The sequence below is a fragment of the Cynocephalus volans genome, chromosome 6 (assembly GCF_027409185.1).
Source record: "Cynocephalus volans isolate mCynVol1 chromosome 6, mCynVol1.pri, whole genome shotgun sequence".
Taxonomy (NCBI): domain Eukaryota; kingdom Metazoa; phylum Chordata; class Mammalia; order Dermoptera; family Cynocephalidae; genus Cynocephalus; species Cynocephalus volans.
The window spans coordinates 51,405,834-51,428,219 of record NC_084465.1 but is presented as its reverse complement, the minus strand read 5'-3'; the positions used below and the strand labels follow the sequence as shown (position 1 = coordinate 51,428,219).

General features: G+C 36.8%; 1 protein-coding gene across 1 annotated transcript in view; it reads right to left on the bottom strand.

Annotated features, from left to right (window-relative positions):
* FBXL13 (F-box and leucine rich repeat protein 13) overlaps window positions 1-22,386 on the bottom strand; it is a 242,872-nt gene that overhangs the window by 107,475 nt on the left and 113,011 nt on the right. Inside the window, exons 11-12 of the mRNA XM_063101040.1 lie at window positions 21,950-22,050; window positions 12,039-12,168 (exon numbers count right to left, since the gene is read on the bottom strand). Of these exons, the coding sequence (XP_062957110.1) occupies window positions 12,039-12,168; window positions 21,950-22,050 (231 nt within the window). The remainder of the gene's footprint in view (window positions 1-12,038; window positions 12,169-21,949; window positions 22,051-22,386) is intronic.

Here is a 22,386-nt window from a genome sequence, read left to right as displayed (position 1 = left end):
CTCATTTGGATTTTTGTTCTACCACTGGGTTTTGTTCTTTCTTGTGTCTTCGTGATTGTGATTACCGTTTTTCAGATACCAGATGCAGGACTCCCTTGTGGATTTTTTGCAGGGCTGGTCACATGGTGTTAAACTCCTGCAGTTTTTGTCTGTCTGGAAAATACACTACTTTTCCCTCATTTTTGAAGGATAGCCTTGCTGGATATAGTATTCTTGGCTGGCAGTTTTTTTTATTTTAGTATTTTGAATATATCATCCCAGTTTCTTCTGGCCCATAGAGTTTCTGTTGAGAAGTCTGCTGTTAGTCTGACAGGGGCTCCCTTATAGGTGACTCGATGCTTTTCTCCTGTTTCTTTTAACATTCTTTCTTTGTATTTGAGCTTTGCCAGTTTGACTATAATGTGTTTTTGGAGAGGATCTTTTGGGGTTGAATCTACCAAACGTTATTTTATATTGATGGTAAGTGTAAATTGACCTTTGTGGAATATGGATAGTCTTAATGACAATGATAATCTTTTTTCATTTCTAAAAATTTATAATAAAAATTACATGTTGCTTTGCCTCCCATGGATTTGTCACCCCTTTTCCCCTGGGTGATGGAGCCGCCAAAGATTACTCAAAGCCCATCTCTTTTGAGCAGTGAGAAGCCCCAAAAAGGGATTAATCTTCCAGAACCCTCAAGAGCGAGGCATTCCTTCCATTTGGGAAATTAACCACGAATTGGAGTTCTCTTCCCACATTTATTCTCCAGACCAGGAAGTTACAGGAAGAGAACATAGGTGGGGTTTTTGCTAACTATGGTTTAACAAGTTTAACAATAGAAGCTGGTAACATTCAATAAGACAAGCAAGGTGACATTCTATAATGCAATTAAGTCAGATCCACTAACAACAGCTTGATTTTAGCAAACATTCTCTTCTTACAGCAATTTCCCAGTATCTTTACATATCAATCAGTAACCTGTCTGTCTTTGAGCCAGCAACCTTGCTGTGTTACAATTCTTTATCTTACAACAGAGACTATAGCCTAGGGAAAATTTCCTGTCCTTTGCAAGGTCAATATTTGAAACTGCAAGGCTTTGGAAAACCGGGCCATGTGAAGTACTCCACATCTACACAGATTTGTTGAGGTCCAGAAAGTGATATCCCAAAGTGAAGACCTCAGAAGCAGCCTCAAAAGCAAAGAGTTCCTCTCACCTTCTTCTGCCCTCCTGTCCCTCAGCCTCCTTCTCCCCTGAAGCAAGCCATTGAAACTAGAATCCCTCTTCCCCCATCATCTCACAGATATACTCTAATCTTCCCCCCTGCCTCTCTGTCTTGGAGCTGATCATAAAGAAATTCCCTGATCTACCTTGTCTGATTGTAGGTCATAAGACCCACATTCCAGAAAGGGTCCTGCCCCACACCCTGGAGGAATGAATGCCACACAGAGAAGCCAAGAAGAATCTGAACAAACAGGCCTCGCTGGGTTTCCCCACTCAGTCTGTGAGCATTAGATCATACTTTCCTCGTCCAATCACGTTTCTTCATGACTGGGCCTGCTTCATAGAACCTAAGCATAAATATGGACAATTTTTCCTATATTTTTGGGTTTTCATTTTGAAGGCTCCTGTGTCATGTAAAACTATGATGTAACAAAATTTGTTATGCCTTTTCTTCATATTAACCTGTGTTGATCAGGTGATTTTTTAGAGAATCTTCAGGGTGTTGAAGGGGATGTCTTCTCTTGACCCCTAGAGTTATGGTGCTGTAAGCAGGACACCAAAGCTGCCCTGCTTTCTGGAAGCCATAGTTGGGAGAGACCAGAGCTTGAAAGCCAGCAAAGTGGTAAGATTTTTTTACCTGTCAGACTCCTGGTCTCTCTCTCTCTGTGGAATCTGGTTAAGGAAGCAGTAAAACACTATTCATTGTTTGTCTCTTTTTCCAAAAACTTTGAATAGTGAGAAAGGATTTTTATGATAAATCTGAGGTATAGTGACTCTGATATTTATTTTTCCTTTGTCTTTGTCTTTCTGTGTCATTTTGTTATAAAAAGGAGTACTATAGGGTAGAATACAGGCCTAGAACAAACCCTGTAAAACAGTTGTTGGAACCAGCCCTGCAGACTGGTAAGCTTTGCTGTTCTTACCAAACTGGCATCTATCTGGACAAACTTTGCTGTGGGTCCCTGAAAAAAAAACAGATAAGGTTTCCCTCTTGTCTTGTTTCTACGTCCTGGAGCTCGGTTTGTGACCAAGTGAGAGCATTTTCTCTTGGCCTCCACCATCTGGGGGATTTGGGTGTCAGCTCATGTCTGGTGGCCAGTTTAACTGGGAAACCCGAGCACACCAAGCTCACAGGGTAGTTTGTCTTTAAGAGGTGCAGCACGTAAGGGCCTTTGTTGTCTCAACCTTGTTGCCTTGCTTGTGCTGGGAAACTCCTTTCACAGTATCACCTCTCTTGAGTGGCAGATTAGTGGATCTGTGACTGGAGGTGCCTTACATTCTATGAGGGACCGAAGACTTTGTCTTAACCACCTGTGGCAACCAGGGTCTTTTTGTCTATCTTTGGGAGTGAATTTTTAGGGATCACGGGGGCTTCCTCTTCTATGTCCTCTCTAAGACTGAAAACTGCCTTGGTTAGATGAATTGCTTTTGAAATTGGGTGCACCATTGGGAGGATCTGGAATTGTCACTAGCCAGACAATGGATCCTTTGAATTGGCTATTTTCAAAAGAGAACTTTTTGGAGATCTCTTGTCTTAAACAGCTGTCTTATAGGTGCCTGTCAAAAGATTAAAAAAACAACTAGCCTTAAAAACTCACTTGACAAGATTACAAACAAAAATGAGTTAAAACAGAGTTAAAGTTCTTTCAACCCACCACAAAATTCCTTTAAAACTCCTCCCACCAAAATTTCCTTTTCAAAAGAAAAACATTTATAAGAATTAGTTTAAATTATTTTTATGACCCTTGATCTTTTAAGGTACACATTTGTGATTCTTCTACCCCCATAGACAGCCTTTATTTTCTTTAAGCTGTCGTTGGGGACAGTCTGGATCTTAGGGGAGGGGGGATGCATTTTTGCTCCCTCTTTGGAGATTTTGGTCTTAAATGTGCTTATTTGTTCAGATTTTGAGTCATTTGTTCAGATATACTTTTGACCTAAAATTTTGGCTTGCATTTAAAATGCGTTAGAGACTTTTTTATTGTTGTTTTGTTTGTCTCCTAAACTAAATGAATAGGTTCATTTGTGACTGGCATACTGATTGCTGTCAGCTCTCATGGCATTGTCTCTAAGGGTGGCCCTAGATGAGGGCTTCTTTGCACCTCTTTGGTTTTGTTTGAGTATATTTTCTTTCAGGACTCTATTTCTCTCTGTGGTTTTTTTGCTTTTCCCCAAGGAAACTATTTAGGTGACTGTAACTCTTTTACTCAAACCTCTATTCCCTTGTTGCCATTTTTGCCAAAGACTCTGAGACCTCATGAGAAATGCAGCCATGGTACACCAATGACCTATTTTGGGATCGGCTGCTTTCCTCTCAGAGCCTCAACTCTCAAATGGCATTGGCCCTATTTCTTAATTGGCTCAGCCTTTAGCTCAGTAACCCAGTTAAGGGACAGAAACTAGATTGAAAGCAATCTGCCTAACTAGATAGTCTCCAAAATACAACTTTCTGGCATTCGACTGGTTATTTTAAATAGACTTCTGAATTCTCTTCCACGCTCCTCTAAAATCGTATGGTAAAATTCTATGATTTATTTTGTCTTGACCTTCATTTTCAATCCTTACCTCGTCTGATACATCCAAACTCCTTGGAAAAGCTTTCATTATTTCTCTGTTGCTTTGAGATATAAACTTATTACCTTGCTTTCTCTAAAACTCAGTAAAGTCTTCTGCCATGTGGGGCAAATAAGCTTTAACGTGTTCCTTTTATAGACACATTTTAAATCCAACTGTCCTTTTTTAGTGAGTTTTATATTGTATCTTTGTTTCTGTGGGTTGTTGGGTTTTGTTTTTTTTTTTTTGTATACATGCGTACATGTGTAAGCTGTATGTTGTGTCTACATGTTTATGTCTATACATATGTTTGTATATTGTCTACATGGTACCCAACTGGCTTATAAATAATGTGCACTCATAAGTAAATAAGCCTAAGTACTTTGTAAGTTCATGTGACTTTAATTTTTGTCAAATAAAGCTAGTTATTTTAAATTGTTAGTAAAATAGATATGCTTTCAGAATTTAATTTAGATGTTTTTACCTTGGTCTATCTACTGGTCACACAGATTTATCTGTCTCTAATAGGTGGTTTAAGGTTATAAAATTACTTCTGTGATATTTTTGATACTTGCTCAACTTATCTATGGGCTAAAAACTATGGGGACTAGCTTCTGGGCTTCCCCAACCTCACACACATCTTGCTAGTTTGTCTTTGGTTCTAAGCCTCTAAATTCTGTGATCTGGACAGCTGGCCACAGTGAGGCCTGGGGACATACATGTCTATAGTGTGTGGACCACCAACTGCAATACAAAGCTAAGCCCAATATGGTCACCTCCCTGTCTCAGCTCTGCCTGCCTCCTGGCCATGCTGGGAGGGCCACTATCCTTTAGGCATTATCTTCACGGTTCCGTTCTCTGCCTTAGGCTCTGTACCTGGTGTGTAAATACAGACAGGCCCTGGCTGCCCTGGATGCCACTTGGGTATCTGGGGCCCAGGATAGCTAGGGAAAGGGTACCTAGGAGTTGATAAAGATTTAGCTTGGTTTTGTTTTTTTCAAAAGAAAAATAATAACTTAAATAAATAGCTTTGTTTTCCATGAACAATTCAAATATAATTATTTTAATTAATGAGTACATTAGACAAATGTGAATGGGTTAAATGCTTGTAAATGAAGTTGTCATAGTTTAAAATTCTTTTCAGTTGTTTAAAATCTTGAAGTCATGTTATGTTAAATTAAGTAACTGGTAATCATAAAAGTCTAAGTAAGTTAAAACACTAAAACATTAATTATACATAAATTCAAGTTTATATATTTTGACATTTTATTTTTATGTGATATAAAAATGTTATAAACAAAGCTAAATAAATATAATCTAAAAATTTATAAGAAGTTATAAAAAGCTTATAAAAAATTTGTATGGTCAAAACTGACTAAGATTAGATAGATTTGTTCAAGATTTTATTAAAATTGGCTTTAGTATTAATAGTATACTGGTACAAAAGTAAAATTTGGTTTTCTCTTTTAAACAAGATTTTTATATAGTAGTGATAAAAAATAGTAAAAGATTTGTGTTCACCTTTTGATAAACTAAAAAAGAATGGGGGAGAGTGAGAAACAAATTTTGTGTATTTATTAGGTGTTTTGATTACTTAAGAAAACTAAGTTAAAGATGTAAAGTTTCTTTCAAAAATATGTAACTTTATATTTGTGTGAATGTTATTAATATATGTTCAGAAATTGTATAAAATTCCTAAAATTCTGATGTTATCAGTTATAATTATGGCTATTATGTAAAATTGTTGTAGGCCATAGAAATAACCAAATTCTTTGTCGATTTTTTCTTGATTGCCCACAGTAAATTGCTTTATTTTGTTACTTTCCTTTCTAAATGCTCTTTGCAAATCCTAAATTGTCGTGACTTCAAGGAGGTTCATGAAAAAGACAAAAATATTCTAACAAGTATTCTGGAATACAGACTTCTGCTGAGGACTTGAGATTATTTAATTGGACTGGGTAAATAAAAAAAAAAAAAAAAACACCCCAGAACTCTAATGAAAAACTGGACTCATAAAATTGCTAACCTAACATCGGGAAGAAAAAGAATTAATTGCATGGGACTCAGCTAAAGAAGGATTGAAATAATTTTTTTTTTTTTTTTTACTTTTTCTTTGAAACATTGCTGATTCTTTTTGTTTTGTTTTCTAGATTTTAAGAACTTTTTTTCTTTTGGGGCTATTTATAGCTTTACAACAACTTGGTGAAGTATTCTTCTGTGAGCAAAATTGAAGCATTTACTTTTCTCTGTAGTAGATCCCTCCAGGATTTTGAAACTATTAGGGAGTATTCTCATATTATGACAATATAGTTATCTGCATAAGTTCAATAAAAATCTTTTTTCTTTTTTAATAGACAAAATCGGAGACACTGGTTATTTTACCAAGGCTTTGACTGGAATGTCATATTTCCAGATATGACCAACTTGCTTTAAGGAATTGAGGTTGACTTTCATAAAGCTAATAAAAAGCTCGTTCAAAAGACTGACCTAATACCTTTTCTGCATGAGTACAGTGTGCCTGGCTTTGTGGTAAGTAAAGAATGCAGGCCCAAGAACCAAGATATTTTGGAAACCTCCGGAAAAGAGGAATTCACCCAATCCATACAGGTAACAGTCTGAGAGTGAGTCAGATCCTGGGCTTGGGTTCCTAAGACTCCAGAGGCTTTTAAGAGTCTAATGCTAGATTCCTTATAAAAGTCCCAGCACAGCCAATTTAAAAAGAACCTTTATGATAAATCACTATTTTTGCTGCACTTTATGCAAATAATCAGGCCAGAGACTAAATTTATTTTGGAAATAAATTAGTCTCCTTGTAAATATCTTTGGTAAAGAGAGAAAAAATTATGTTTCAGAAGAAAAAATAAAAACTATAGTAAACCTGTTATTAGATTCTACCCCTGCCCATCACTTTTGAGTTTTTATCATCTGAACTGAATCCTGAGTTTTTTAATTCCTTCAATATCTGGCTGTGACTCTCCAGACTAATGTTTCAATTTACATATAAACAACCTTTGTGCCTGCTACTTCATGGACTATTCAGAAAGTTCACTGGGACACCTGAAACACTACAAACCAGAGAATTTTCCAGATAGCCACTTTCTGCTCTTGCTCCAACTGAAGATACTAAGAGCCCGACATCTAAAATCTTTTTGACTGGGTGCCCTCTGGACTCAAAAACTGAGTTTAGAGTTTGTTCTAACCGTTAACATTTGTTTCTTTTGTTTCCATAGAAATGCCTCTTGTTAAATATCCAATTGCTCAGGTATTTAATACAATACACACTATACAGATGCCTGCCTTCAATGGAAGCCCATCCGCCACACCACTGCCTAAAATCAGACACAACGTTTAACCGTTTGACTGGACTGGCCTGTCTTGGAACTGAGAGACTTTCTTGGAACTGAGAGAACTGATTCGATGGCTTATGAGACAATTCACCATCCCAATTTCTGGACTGTGAAACTTCTTTAGGAAGTTTCACAGCAGGGAATGTTGGGGCTCAGAAAGCGATACCCCAAAGTGAGGGCCTCAGAAGCAGCCTCAAAAGCAAAGAGTTCCTCTCACCTTCTTCTGCCCTCCTGTCCCTCAGCCTCCTTCTCCCCTGAAGCAAGCCATAGAAACTAGAATCCCTCTTCCCCATCATCTCATAGATATACTCTAATCTTCCCCCTGCCTCTCTGTCTTGGAGCTAGCCATGAAGAAATTCCCTGACTTACCTTGTCTGATTGTAGGTCCTAAGACCCGCATTCCAGAAAGGGTCCTGCCCCATACCCTGGAGGAGTGAATGCTGCACAGAGAAGCCTTGAAGAATCTTAACAAATAGGCCTCGCTGGGTTTCCCCACTCAGTCTGTGAGCATTAGATCATACTTTTCTTGTCCAATCACATTTCTACATGACTGTGCCGGCTTCATAGAACCTAAGCATAAATATGGACAATTTTTCCTATATCTTTGGGTCTTCATTTTGAAGTCTCCCATGTCATATAAAACTATGATGTAACAAAATTTGTTATGCCTCTTCTTCGTATTAATCTGTGTTGATCAGGCAATTTTTTAGAGAACCTTCAGGGTGTTGAAGGCAATGTCTTCCCTTGATACGTACAGATGTATGCAAAGATACGGCTACCAGAATTTTCCTCACAAGTTACTTATGATAGCAAAAATTGGTAATAGTGAATGGTTAAATAAATATTGATATTTTGATATAATGGAATACTATATAGTTACTAAAAGTTAAGGTTTATGGAAAAACATTTACTGAAATAGAGAGATGTTCACTTTATAGAATATTAAATAAAAAGCATGTGCATGATAATAATCCATTTTAGTTTAAAAGAGATATAGACATGCATAGAGAAAAGACCAGAAAGCTACACCCTGAGATACTAACAGCACGTGTTATTTCTGGGTGGTGGAAATTCAGGTAATTTTAAATATTTTCTCTTTCTTTTCTTACATACATTTTCAAATTTTTATGTGTTTAACATGTAACAAGAAAAATATTCAAAGATTTATTTATTTATTTATTTATTTTTTTGTCTTTTTCGTGACCGGCACTCAGCCAGTGAGTGCACCGGCCATTCCCATATAGGATCCGAACCCGCGGCGGGAGCGTCGCCGCGCTCCCAGCGCCGCACTCTCCCAAGTGCGCCACGGGCTCAGCCCCAAAGATTTATTTTTAATAAAAAAAGATAATTTAAAATGACAAGTATAAGGCTAAATGTTTGCATGAATACTGCAAGAGCTCATGGGAGGGGCCTTCCCCTGATTTGGGGCCCCATGTGAGCAGAGACTTATTTGAAAAGAAAACGAACAGAGGCAAAATCTCAACTACATTAGAGATGACAACTCTCAGGTGCGTGTGCAAGTTCTGGTATTCATTAGAAAATCAGTCACATTACTTAATGCACCTAGAGTGTTTATCCAATCTCAAAAGAATGCAGAATATTTCTAACACATATGCAACTGATTTTCACTTTTCATTGCAGCTCTCCATCATCCATTTATTTATTTGTTTCTAACAAGTACGGTTAAAATTCTTTCACAATATTGTACAAGTAAATTTTTCCTTTTTTGTGCTATAGTGACTGCATTAAAGTTTAGCCCTTGACATATTTTGTGTATGCTAATCCAGAGCTCCTCAAAGACAGGAATGCTGTTCTATTCATCATAGTGCCCAGTATGCAGCAGGCACTCAACAAACACCAGTGAAAAGCATTTAGGGTTAAGCACCTATTCTCAACTCTTTTTGTTTTATTAGGACCTATTTTCTTGGTCAGATATGTTAACACATGACTTCCTAGTGCAAAATTCCAAATTTATAAAAAGAAAATACATTCTAGTTTCCAAGACAGAACCTCTTACTTAGAGGGGAAAACCTTAAAATCCGAGTCATCAATTTTCCTTCTTTGAAACCATTTTTGTAGCACACCCAGAGCTGGGAGGTAGATGGAGCCTCCTCAAAGGACTTAATCCATCGCTCAGAATCAGTAAAGCCCAAGCTTCACAGGTTCTTTGTATATCCTAATATCTTCATTTCTAAGGTACCTGTTGTTCATAATGAGCCCATTTCTTACCTCCAGTGCATCTAAAGGGCTCAGTTTCAAATGGCACAATTTCCAGTGCCTGACACCTATAGCCAAGTCTCTCTTAGATTATTAAATGAACAAATGGAAATGGAAGAGAGATAAATGAAAGAAACTAACACTGTTTTACATAATGATACGAAATACTAACTTCGTTGTGGTTTGAGACTTACAAACTAAGGGACAACTTGGAAAAGAATTCTATTTACATATTCAGACCAAACTCAAATACTAACTGAGGCCAGGCAGGCAATGTAATTAACTTGTAGTAGTCTAGGCGTAAATGCACATGTGGACGTTTCTGAGTGGAGGAGTGGTGGCAAACTCTATCTCAAGGGGGCAAGGCTGATTCAGCTCCAGCCATTGTTGCCATATTGGAATGCAGGCCCAATTCTGCTAGTTCTTCCCATTTTTAAAGACAAGCTTGAAATCTAGTTTTGTGAAAACTCCAAAATTTTAAATACTGGCTCAAAATTTAAAGACAGACATACTATGTGTGTTTTGCATGCCTATCTGGGTAGTGGATTATAAATTTGAAACCTCTGATTTAAACTTTACTGTGTGTATTAGTCCATTTCTGTTGTCTATAACAAAATGCCTGGAGCTGAGTAGTTTATAAGAAAACAAAATTTATTGCTTATTGTCTCAGAAGCTGGAAGTCCAAAGTCCAGGGAACACATCTGATGAAGGCTTTCTTTGGTGGTGACTTAAGTGATGGCAGGGTATCACATTGCAAAATAGTGGAGCAGAGAGAGATAGCTCCTCAATGTGCTCTCCTTTTAAAGCCCTCAGAACCATGCTCACGACCACCCTTATTAATCCATTCACTATAGCATGGTCCTACAACCTTATCACTTCTTCAAGGCCCCACTTTCAATTACCATAATAGGATTTCTCACCCTCAACAGTTGCAGTGGGGATTTAAGCTTCAATAAGGTTGGGGGGACATCTAGTCTACAGCACTGTATCTGAGAATATTTATCCTTAGGATATGTGTGTGTATGCTGTGCATCTGTGTATGTGTTGTGTGTTGTTGCTACAATAATTACCTTGTGGAAACACAGAAGAACAAGGAGGTAAGTCATACTGTGGGGAGGGATTTTAAGCACTGGGGCGAGTAAGTAGAAAAGTACTGGAGGATTTATTGCTGGGAGGAAGTTGACCAAAGGGATGTGTCAAACACATTAAGTTCTTGTGTTTGCTAATTGGTGCCTATCAAAATTAGGTTCCTACCCTTCCACGGAAATCGGAAGATAGGGGTGCTATCTTCTTTGATGATCATATACCAAAGAAATAGCTCCCAGGTCCTTAAGGGAGACATTCCTGGGTTGTAACACCAGCAAGTAGCTTTTAAAAAAGATTTACATCTCAAAGAAGCAGAGAAAGAATTTACAATTCCAAGTTTTCTAAAGTAAACGCTCTAAGAAATGGGAGGTCAGGGGCTTAGAGTCCAGAAGAAGACGGGCTAAAGTTCAGTCGAGTTGAGGGGAACGTTAAGGCCGTCTCAGTCATAAAGTTGTGGTGGATGCTGACATTGAGCAAACTCTGCACTACACCCTCCTCACTGCCTAGCGCATCAGTAAACCATGGCATAAGAAATGGTGGTGGCTAGTTAAGAATTCTGTCCATTCAAGAACTCAGCGGAGAATCCTGTGCTGCCCCTGTAACTGCACCCCCCACCCCCACCAGCCCAGGGGACTCTGCCTGCCTAGATAGCTAATAGCAGGTGCTTATAACTGTATCAGTACCATGAGCTTTCACCAGCTATGCAACCTTGGACAATTTATTCAACCATCCTGAGCTTTGGTCTCTTCGTTTGTAAATGGGCATAATAAATACACACTACACAGCATTGTGTGAGGAGTAAAACTGATCTGTGTATAGCACTCAGCACAGTGCCTGGCATACGGTAATGACTCAATAAATGGTAACTATCAATATTTCAGCCAGTTCTCACCTGTGCTATTATGTTATTCTTACAGAATAATGAACATACTATGACACCAATATCAATAAAATACACAGAGAGGGAAGAAAATAAGTTAAAAGACTTATGGCTTAAATCTATCAAAATTAGAAAAGATGAAATTGTCAATGAGGCAGTAACTACTTCCAACGTGCCATGCCCCATTCTCCACAATTTTACCCTATTTTCTGCCCAACTTTCCTAATCCTGTTCCCTCAAACTTAAAATATTTTCCTACATAGATTTCAAATCGTCATGCTATTTAGCCCAAGGATGTAATGCAATTTTTAAAATTACAATCTTTGTTTTATTTCCTTTCTCACATTTGTCACTTGTAGCATTTACCCAAAAAAATCTACGAGGGAGCTAATCGACTTTTCAGGAATCCTGTGCAAATTCTCCCCCAAAAGGTTTTCCTTTGTTTGTATTCTGGTAGCAATTCTAAAGTTTTCAAGATCTGGACTCTGGTATTAGAATTGTGCTCAGTGGTCTGTTTCATCGTCCAATGAGCTCTGCCTGTGTGTCGATGTGACACTCCAGTGGCAGGAAGCCAAGAGCCTATAGTAGCGATCCTGGGGAAAATTTAAGCAGCTGTGGCCATGTAATTTAAAACCTCTGCAAAGTGTGCTGGGTCCGTGCACAGCATGAGTATAACATGAGGGCTGGATGCAGCCGGTTCTTGGGAGGACCTCCTCGTCCGCTGTAGGAGAGAAAAGACTGAAAGACAAACCTGGGTGCAGCCTGAAAGGTCCAGATAGATGAGCTTGTGGCAACCATTCCCTAAATTCAGGTACTGTAAACCTTTGTCCGTGAACCTTCTGCAGTAAGCCAAACTAAGATTCTGTAAATTGTGGAAGTGCCTGAAAAGACAGGACGAGAAAAGAGAGGAAGGAAAATGATTATACTTTAGTTGTTCTCTCACATCTTTTCTAAGCCACTATGACAAAGAGAAGTAAAACTGTAAATTAATCTTTTCTCCTTGCAGATATTCAACAGTTTAACTTTATTGTTACCTCTCTTCTTGTTTATTAAAGGAGATAGCAGGAGTATATCAAACAATGCATATTTACATTTCATGTGAAAATAATTAAAGACTATTTGCCTAGATTTTTAAGAAAGTTGACTGGGATAAAGCTTTTTTGGGGGGGGTGCGGTGCATTCATATTGTTTGGAAGTTAGTTTGCTTTTGAAGCCAAAGTCACAGAGTTTACTTTATTGCTGCTTTTAGATTTTATCTTTGGAGCACCAAAATAACATGCAAAATGTCTAGAAAGACAAAGCCTTAGTAAACATTTAAGTGATTACTAACTGTTAACATGAGAGTAAGGATTTGGGGCAGAAAGAAGCAAAACTGAACATAACAGGCTCTTAAAAATATCTCTGATAAGCAAATAGTTCAAAAAATTAATTTAAATATGCATGATTTTGTAAGTAAGAGTTTCATTATTATAGCTAAAGAAATTGATAAACAGAACTTAAACATGAGTTAAGAACAGTCTGCAAATGAGTGGGCAACACTTGAGAAGAATAAAAACTACATCAGAGGCCATCAGTCTCACCGGAGTTGAGATAGATTAAATATGGTATCACCACAATGACAAAAATGAGAACTCACAGAAAAGGAGGGTCACTAGGATGTCTGTACTACCATGCAAGGGCTTACAGTTTGAGGACACTCTGTGGACAATTTTCCAAGCCCTCCTAAAAGCCTGGCATTTTTTAAAAGTGCAAGGACTCCCACTACTGCCTGCTCTTGTAATGGAATTAACAACACACTCTTGGCTTGTGATCTGCAACAGTTTAGCAGCAAATTAGAAAGCAAAGAGAATGAAAAGTGAGGACAAAATGCCTCTCTTCCCTTCAAAAGCCCACAAATGAATAATTAGTAAAGTTTACCTTCACCTAAATGGGAAATAAGATATGCAAGCATTGACTGTTAATCAGATTTATCTGTACAACTTGAAAAACATATCTACGTGATATAATGATTGCTATTTCACAGCAAATTACTTGATTCAGAACGCACATTTCCGTCTGGGAATGGCCGTGTGCGTGAGATTCGAAGGAACCCAGAGGGAAGCCTCCGGCCTCCCGAGGGGCTGGGTGGGCGGGGCCTCGGAGCAGACAGCAGCACTAACTTCTGGGGCCCAAAGCACTAACTTCTGGGGCCCAAAGCACTAACTTCTGGAGCGGACTAAGCTGTGCCAAAGTTTTGGAAATGCTTTGTCTTTCTGTCCCTGAGTGTACCTTTGATTCAGCCCAGAAAAGTACAGTTTTCTTGGGGTAGGAGTGGGAGTGTTATTTCTAACAATCCTTCCACTCTCTAATTTGGAGAATGGAGTAGTGAGGCAGGCAGCAACACACAATGAAAAATACACAGGTTGTGGAATCTGATCAAACTGGATTGTATCCTAGTCTTGACACTTACTGCAACTCTTCTGACCTCTTGAGGTTTCCCCATCTAAGGGGAAATGATAATTTTCTTTCTTTTTTTTTTACCCTGAGCAACTGTATGGCCTCCGGCTTTCCTGATGTAACATAGATGTAATTCTGTCTGCTCTTTCCCTTTAGCAGTGTGACAATTAAAGGAGAATATAGCTGTAATAATATTATCTTGAGGGTGATTTTGACAATTAAAATCAGCAGGGACATGGTAAAAGCTTTAAAAATATATGTATTGCTATTATTGCTACTACTACTCCCAAGTAATGATAACACATTAATTGTTTTTATGGAGTTTGTACTTCCATGTAATGGAATAAATACTCATCTAAGAGTGGCACCTACAGATGATTCTGAGTTTGGGTGACATCACATTGCATCTATACCATGGTCCAAGCCTATTGATTGATTTCATTGCTTCCATGTGATTAGCTAAGAAACACCAAAAATGAGAATTGAGCTAGGGGCTCTTAACTATTTTGTGTCACAGTTATGTTTGGCAGTCTGGTGAGATCTATGGACATCTTCTCAGCATAATGTTTTTAAATGTGTAAAATAAAATACATAAGATTACAAAGGCAAACAATTATATTGAAATATATAATTATCAAAATATTTTTTAAAATCTGAATGGATGGAATAGTAATATATGTGCTGCTTTAACACAGTAAATAACAAGTTTAGTGCCAGTTCTAATAACTGCTGTGATTGTGAAGTACTGATTAGTATCAATAACATTTTGAAATATATATAACAACTGTAATGTGATAAGAATATATTCATGATTTATATGTGCGAAAAAGTCCCAGGGACTGCTACTACTACTCTGATTTTTACCTACATTTCAGTTAGAGCTTAGTGAAAATAGAGATGATTTTTTTCCCCATCAAAATTTATGGAACCCCTGAATTCCATCCCTGGTCCCCTTGGAGGAATCCGTTAATGTCAAGTCAAGAACCTCTGGTTTAGACAAAAGAGGTTGCTTAAATGACACCTGAGTTCAAAGTCTCTGGATGGCTCTCTTCAAAGTGGAACGAACCATCAGTTCCACCAGGAACCATCTACTTTGAAAGAAAAGCACAGGGATCTTTCCAGGGATTTACAGTGCTGCAGACTTAAAGCTGCTAGGGATTAGAAAAATATTGGTTAACAGTGAAATTGCATGTGATGAATTTATGCAATAATGATGCTTCTTATTCAGAATTTTGGCAAAGAAATGTGTCCCCTACATGAGTAAGATCTGATTCATCATTTTCCCAGACCAGAGACCATTTGAGGCAGAGTGCTTAAAGCATGTTTTCACCTTTTCCTTACTATTTAATAACTAAGTGTTTCTTATGCGGGGGGCGGCAGGGGGACGGTTCTCTCTTTGTGATTTATTTATTTTTCTGCTACTACTATAATTTTAAAAAATTTACAGTTCTGTTTTTTACCCCCCGTCAGCTGGCTGGTACAGGGAACCAAACTATCGACCTTGGTGTTATAAGGCTGCACGCTAACCAACTGAGCTAACTGGCCAGCCCTAAAAAATTACAATTCTCATAGAAACTACAGAGATTATTTTTTTCTCCTTTTTTGGCTTTTTTCCATTTAAGAATTGAGGCCATCTGTGTTAGATCTCCAACACCTGAGAGGGTTACTCCTAGAAGGAATGTAAAATTACATATTTAAATTTCTCTGAAAAATCACCAAGACAAGGCCCAGTCTGTTAAAGAGGGAATTTGCATATGGATTCTTTTAAGTTGAATGTCAGCCTCTTTATTTTTACAGAGGCAGTTTCAAGTAGTAGAATTCTGCAGAAAATCTAAATGGAGTGGTTTGATTTCATGTTTATAGGGTAGACCTTGAGGTCGTCCAGTCAAAACAACAGCATATTCTGTCTGCCCCACTTTGATGGGCATCGGTGAGAGTGTCTAATATGATAGTCCCTGACAATAAGAAATTAACAAGCCAATTAGAGAATCAAATCATCTTTCTGAAAAATAAATACCATTCCACTATAGCATATAAGCCTCCATTAAAGAGCAAAGATCATAATAGCAAAGAGAAGAAGAACATTCCACGCACAGAGAAAGTGAGGCATGTAGTGATCAGATGACCACAGTTAAGGGTTTCTCTTGGGAAACCTGGGCAGGTAAGTTTGATTGGGTAATGTTGAGTGACAGTAAGGGAAGAGTCTAGATCTTAAGCATGTCAAAGGCATGATAAGAAGATTGTTCCAGGATGATACTTATTGTAGCCTGAGGCAGAGCAGACAGAAGGGGAGACGTGAGGTGGAACAAGCAGGATGCTGTGCCAGTTGAGGCACTGAGAATGCCACCTACATTGTAGCAATAGAAATAAATAGAAAGGACTTAATTCAGGAAACATTTAGAAGCAAAAAAAAAGTCCTGGAATGGGCACGAGCTGTGGGCAGTCCTCATTTTCAACTTTAGAATACTGAGCAAGCCCCCAAAGACGTGAGGAAAAATATTCAAATAAAAAACTGGCAAATTGATGTTGCCAAGAAGGGCAAACAAATTACATTTTTCTTTTGGCAAATGATTCCTTTGGAAAAAAATACTAAGGGCAATGAAGAGAGAATGACAGCAGCAACAACCAACATTTCTCTGGTTATTTTTAGTTTAAAGAACAGTATTGCATAACAAAGCATATTCGAAACAATGGAAAACCGAACAAAAATAGAGAATCATTATGAACTGTATTTTTTCCATAGATAAGTCCATGTTATGGACTTATAACGTGGACTTACCCACGTGGTAAAAAATATCAATATCAAGAAGCACCTATTCTGAATATTCTCTCGGTGGCAAGAACTAGAAGTTAAAACAAAATTCTTATTTTGGGTCCCACTTTTCCATCTGTTGCTCACTAAAGGTATAGCTTCATTTGTAAAATAAATGTGCCTATAAAGTTAGGCATAGCTGTGGTGTCACATCAAGTTTCCTAGGAGAAAAAATGTTATCTTAAAGAATACTTGGAAAAAAATATGTTTTAAGTTAAAAAAAAATTGTAATGTGGTATAAACAAGTTCCAAGTCATGTACTTTGTACGTTCAGATTCTCACATATGGATTTATGGATTTTATAATATTCTCTCTCTCTGTCACCCCTCCATATATATGTGTGTGTGTGTCTCTCCATATATATATATATATATGCACAAACACATACACACACACACACACACACACACACACACAAACAAGGGATCTTCAAAAAGTCCATGGAAAGATTTGTATTATGTTTAATTCTATTTTCCACAAACTTTTTGAAGTACCTTCATATACACACATACATGTACATACATTCATATACATAGCACATATACTACATGTATATTTATATATCTTAGGATGGAATGCCTAAAGAAAGTACTGAGTGATATTCTATATCATGGTCTTGGGGATTCTCAGGGGCCTCCCACAGTGGTGTCACTGGAGTTGGCTTGCAACAGCTAATGAGAGTCAATTGTTAGCATCAGTTCCCAACTCTGCCTTCAATGATATCATGCTGATAGCTTAAAATCGGCCATAGTGGAATTATTTACACCACAGAAATCAGTAAACTCTACAAATCAGAGGTTCCCCCTAGCTCCCCACCCCAACCAGTTGTTAAACATTTACCAGAACACTGCTGTCCTTGGAACACACTTTAAGAACTACTGATATAAAGAAAGCATTACGCTAATGGAAATGCATATAGAGATAAAAATAATGAGAAGATGACAGCATTGAAGAACAGGAATAAAATCTGATCTAAAATCAAAAGGGAATTGATAAGACAAACCTCGAAAAAATGGATAGAGGCATTAAAAAGAAAATGTCTTCCTCGGTTGAGAAAAAATTTTAGTTTTAATGTTCAAAAGGCTTACCATGTTCCAGGACAAATTAATTGAAAGAATGCAATTAAGCTTGGAAAAAGTCCTTAATTTCTCAGGGAAAAGGAAAATCTTACAAGCATCTTGGCAGAAAAAAATAAGCTACCAACAAAGGAACAAAAAATCATGCTAGCATTGGACTTTTCTTTAACTTGAAATACCAAAGATCACGAAGCAACATTTGTAGGGTTTTAAAGATAAAATAAAGGACGTTATTCAAGAACTATATTAAGTTGTTGTTTATCCTCCAAGATAATAGTTATTTTCAGAGACTAATGGCTGAAAATCTAACACTCATGCATCTTCCCTGAAAAAGAGTTTTCTTTCCAGTTGTCATAGGATAAATCAAAATGAAAGTGTGGGAAAAAAGGACAACCAATGAATGGCCTAGAGTTAGAACTACATAATCATTGTAAATATGATTACAGTATTGAGGAGAAACACTAAAAATCAACGTTAAAAGGAAAATTAAATGATTAGCAAAAACCACAATTAATATGTTTATTCATATAGGTGAGTGGAAGTAGGGGTGTGAGTGTCAAGTTCAAGGGAGAAGGTAGAGGGAGAATTAAAATGTATCAGATCTCTTGTCCAACACAGGACGAGTCAAAAGTCATTGTTTCATCATGACTTTGATAGAGAAAGTCATGTCAAAGCACGTTTTTAAAAAACATACAGCTTGGCACAGAAAGAGGAATACTGCATGTCCTCTCTCACAAGTGGGAGCTAAAAAACTAAAATAAATAAATAAGTAAACAACAAAAAAAGAAAGATACAACAATCACAATAATTCGTTGAACTTTCAAAAGGATGTACAAAACTGAGGCCAACAAAAGTGTGAAAGGGGGAGGGGAAGGTGGGATTAGTGAGAAATTTGTAAAGAGCCACAAAAAATGACTACAATGTGTAAGGTTTGAATATACTAATTATCCTTAACCCTGTATCCCATACATATATACAATCAATTACGTATCGATAAAAAATAAAAAAATAATAAATAACATACAAATGTCCACTGGTTAGAACACACAACAGAATGTGTACATACTTTCAAATATCTTCAGAATGTAAAAGTAAACAACATAGTTCATATAGCAAAAGACAGAAATAGTGAGTATAGAGCAGTAACATAAATACAAAACATAAAATGTTATGATAAAAATAAGACCATATGCTCATTTTGACAAGAAATATTAATCTTTCAAACTGTCTTCTTAGCAAGGCAAAGAGAGTGAAAACTTAAAAGAAATTAGATACATGCTGCATATAAAAGACAAATCTAAAATCCAGTGATACAAAGGCTAAAATACAGAGATACATAAAACCATTTCACAAAAAGTGTAAGCAAAAGAAAACAAAGGTGACAATATTAATAGCAGATAAAAAAGAATTCAAAGCAAAGAAACATCAAGCAGGATAAAGAATATAATGAAACATGATACTTATAAATCTTTATGTATAAAAATAACATCAAAATAAAATAAGGGAAGTTTATTATAATAGGCAACTAACATAACACTATTATACTATGACATATTGAGAATTTATATGTACATACGTATATATGTAAAGAATTTTGTTCTCTAAAAGAAACTTTCTTTGTTTTAAGCAGTCATGGATGATTTGCTGGAGTTAATTATAAACTAGTGCACCAAGCAATCTCAATAAAGTACAAAAACTAGAAATAATTCAGTCCACATTTCTTGACTACAGCACATAATTAAAAACAGAAGTTTAATCATAGAAACTTCAACTACTTGGAACCAAAAATTCTCTCCTACATAATTATTGGGTCAAAGAGGAAAACAAATATAGAATAATTTATTTAGAAAATGAAAATAATACTCATCAAATCTTAGAAGCTTTGCCCAAATTCTTATTTAGAAGTAATTTCATAGCCCTAATTTTTAAAAAAGAAACCAATAAATCATTCAAATGAAAAGTTTAAAGGACACCTGCATCTCATATCCAAGTCCAAAAATGACCATTTAGTAAGTATAACAAGAAAATATAATCAGAAAGAATACCACTCACAATGACAATTAAAAAGTTACCTAAGAATAACTTTCACAAAAATTATCTATGTGAATAAAAATTTTATTGAGAAACTAAAGAACTTTGAAAAAATTTTTTAGACGTTTTACTATGTTCCTGATATAGAGATTAAATATTGTAAAAATATAAATTATTTTACCTTTATTATTGGTGTGCTGATGAATATCTAACTGGCTCCAAAAAAAGTATTCATACAAATGTATGTAAGTTAACCATAAAATTTTACATCTCACTATTTTACAGATATAAAGGATATGTAATATACAACTTACATATAATAATAAAATGCACAATACTCTTTATTATAAATTCCATATAGCCAATTGATTCTCACATAATGCTTTCCTTGGCTTTGCCAAACTTATAAATGTAGCCAATGAAACCAATGGTTGCAATTGAGGAATGAGTATAGTTCCATATGGTTTGCATCACATTCATTTACATTAATAAGACAAAGATGTGTGTCCAGACTTCACACATTTGTCAATAATATAAGTACTTTGTTTTTTTATTTTTTTAAATTTTCTTCCCGGCTGCTGGCCAGTGAGGGGATCCAAACTCTTGATCTTGGTATTACAGGCTGTGCTCTAACCAATTGAGCTAACTGGCTGGCCCCTAAGTGTCTTCTTTGCTGAATCAGATAATAGTTTTCAAGTATAGAAATTTTTTGTGCTACTCACAATGTTGAGGCTACAGACATGACACACTTTTAAATTTAATCTGCCTTCTTAAGTGTTTTCTCCACCATTTTCTCAAATCTAAGCTGTTAACAAAACAATAAATCAAGCCCTCATTTATAGTGTTGGCCATTTTCCATGGTGTGAAATATTCCTGTATTGGCCGAGTCCAAGCTACCAATGAGAGGTCCCCGAACATGGAGCTGGGAAGAGACAAGCATTGTCACACCCTTTTCTGTAGCATTTTCACACATGGATACCATAGACATAAATATCCTCAAGAACCTACATAAAGTAACATGTAGAAAAATATTAGAAAGTGACAAGTTTTGAGTATTTATTGCCTATAGAAGAATTTTAGATATAAAAGGAGGAATCACTTGATGAAAAGTTTACTCAATAAATGATGCTGGAATAATTGGTTAGCTAACAATGCTTAAAGCATAAAACTATTCTCTGGTTGTGGCAGGACAAAAATGGGCCTCAGGCCTCATGGGCCGTATTTTGCTGAGCCTTGATTTATATCCTTGCTTTATTCATCTACCAAAATAAATTCTAGATTAATTATATATTTAAGTAAAAGAAAATGCAAGTAAAAAAAGTAAATGTATATTAAATGCCTGGAAGGAGGAAGAACAAAGTATCAGAAAAAATTTCAAAGGGAAGTTTTGATAGATTTGACTAAATAAAATGCAGCAGCTCAATGAATGAGATAAACAGAAAATATGATGCTCCTTTTGTGGGGCTCGCACATCTGCTGAAAATGGTTAGAGTCAGAAGAGAAAGAAAATTACCACCCATAATTTTCTGTTTAAGCTTTTCCAAATGTCTCACTGTTATTTTTCAAAGGATCTCAAAAAGTTATATTCTCAAAATAGTTCATTCTTTCACAATTGTTTGAGAAATATTTTCCCAATGTCAGATTTGAATCTCTCCCAATATGATCATATACTCTTCCTGATTAGTCTTCCTGTAGTGAAAATAAAGAATGACAAATTTGTGATGAATTTGAATGTTCTGTCAATCCTGTGGTCTTCTGTCCTTTTTCCTCCAAAGAAGGGCTGGCTGAAGAGAAACAATGTTTGCATCTAGAGTTGTCAGCAGTCCCTAAACTGTCAAAAAAACGACCAGTGTCAGGTTCCCTAGAGGTGGTAGAGGTCTCAACAGGTAGCCAGAGCATGGGAACAGGGAATCAGAACGGCAGTGCTTAAAGTCTAAAGGAGGTGGGATGTTGGCATCCTATTGAAGAGAGGTCCCAGACTCAAGACTGGAATTTAGGGTCCAGGCCCCAATGCCAGGAAGTTGGACCAGAAGAGACAGGCGAGGTCTAACTTAAGTTACTGGGCACATTGCTACGAGTGACAAAAATGCTGGCCAAAGCAGAAGACCAATTATTCAAAATGGGATCACCAAGTAGGGAGAGTGCAGGTACCTGCCTGGGGACTTGAAAGCAGCAATCCCATTATCAGAGTAGTGGGGCCACAGTGGGTGCCAGTAAAGGGAGCATTGCCTTTGGTGATGAGGCGAAGAGCAAGAACCTCCTGGAGCATAATTATTTTCAGTGTAATACAAATAACAGAAGCATTACCTTGGCAGGAGTCGCATCGTCCTGTTGGTGATAGCTGTGTTAGACAGATTGAGGTAGAGGACCCCTGGGCAGCCCTCAGAGATGTGTTTCATCGATTCATCCTGCATAAAACACAGAGGGAAGAATCCTATCAAATTCTAACAGGCTGTGCAATTTCCCCATTATCTCTCTATCATCTCTCCTCCTACCCCAGAAAAAATACATGCAAGAGTTGGTTTCTTCATATTCTTTGATATTAGTTGAAATCAAATCAAATACTCATAGAAGCCAATGGTTTTGCTTGAAGTTTCATTACTCTCTCCTCCCTTTCTTTAGAAGTGAAGTCCCATTCCATCACAATGACACTTCATTAAAACGTGAACCCTTACAAATTCAACTCTGTAACAGGAGATTTAAGCTCAAGTGTCAAAGTGTCAAACCCTCCTGGCTCTTCAGAA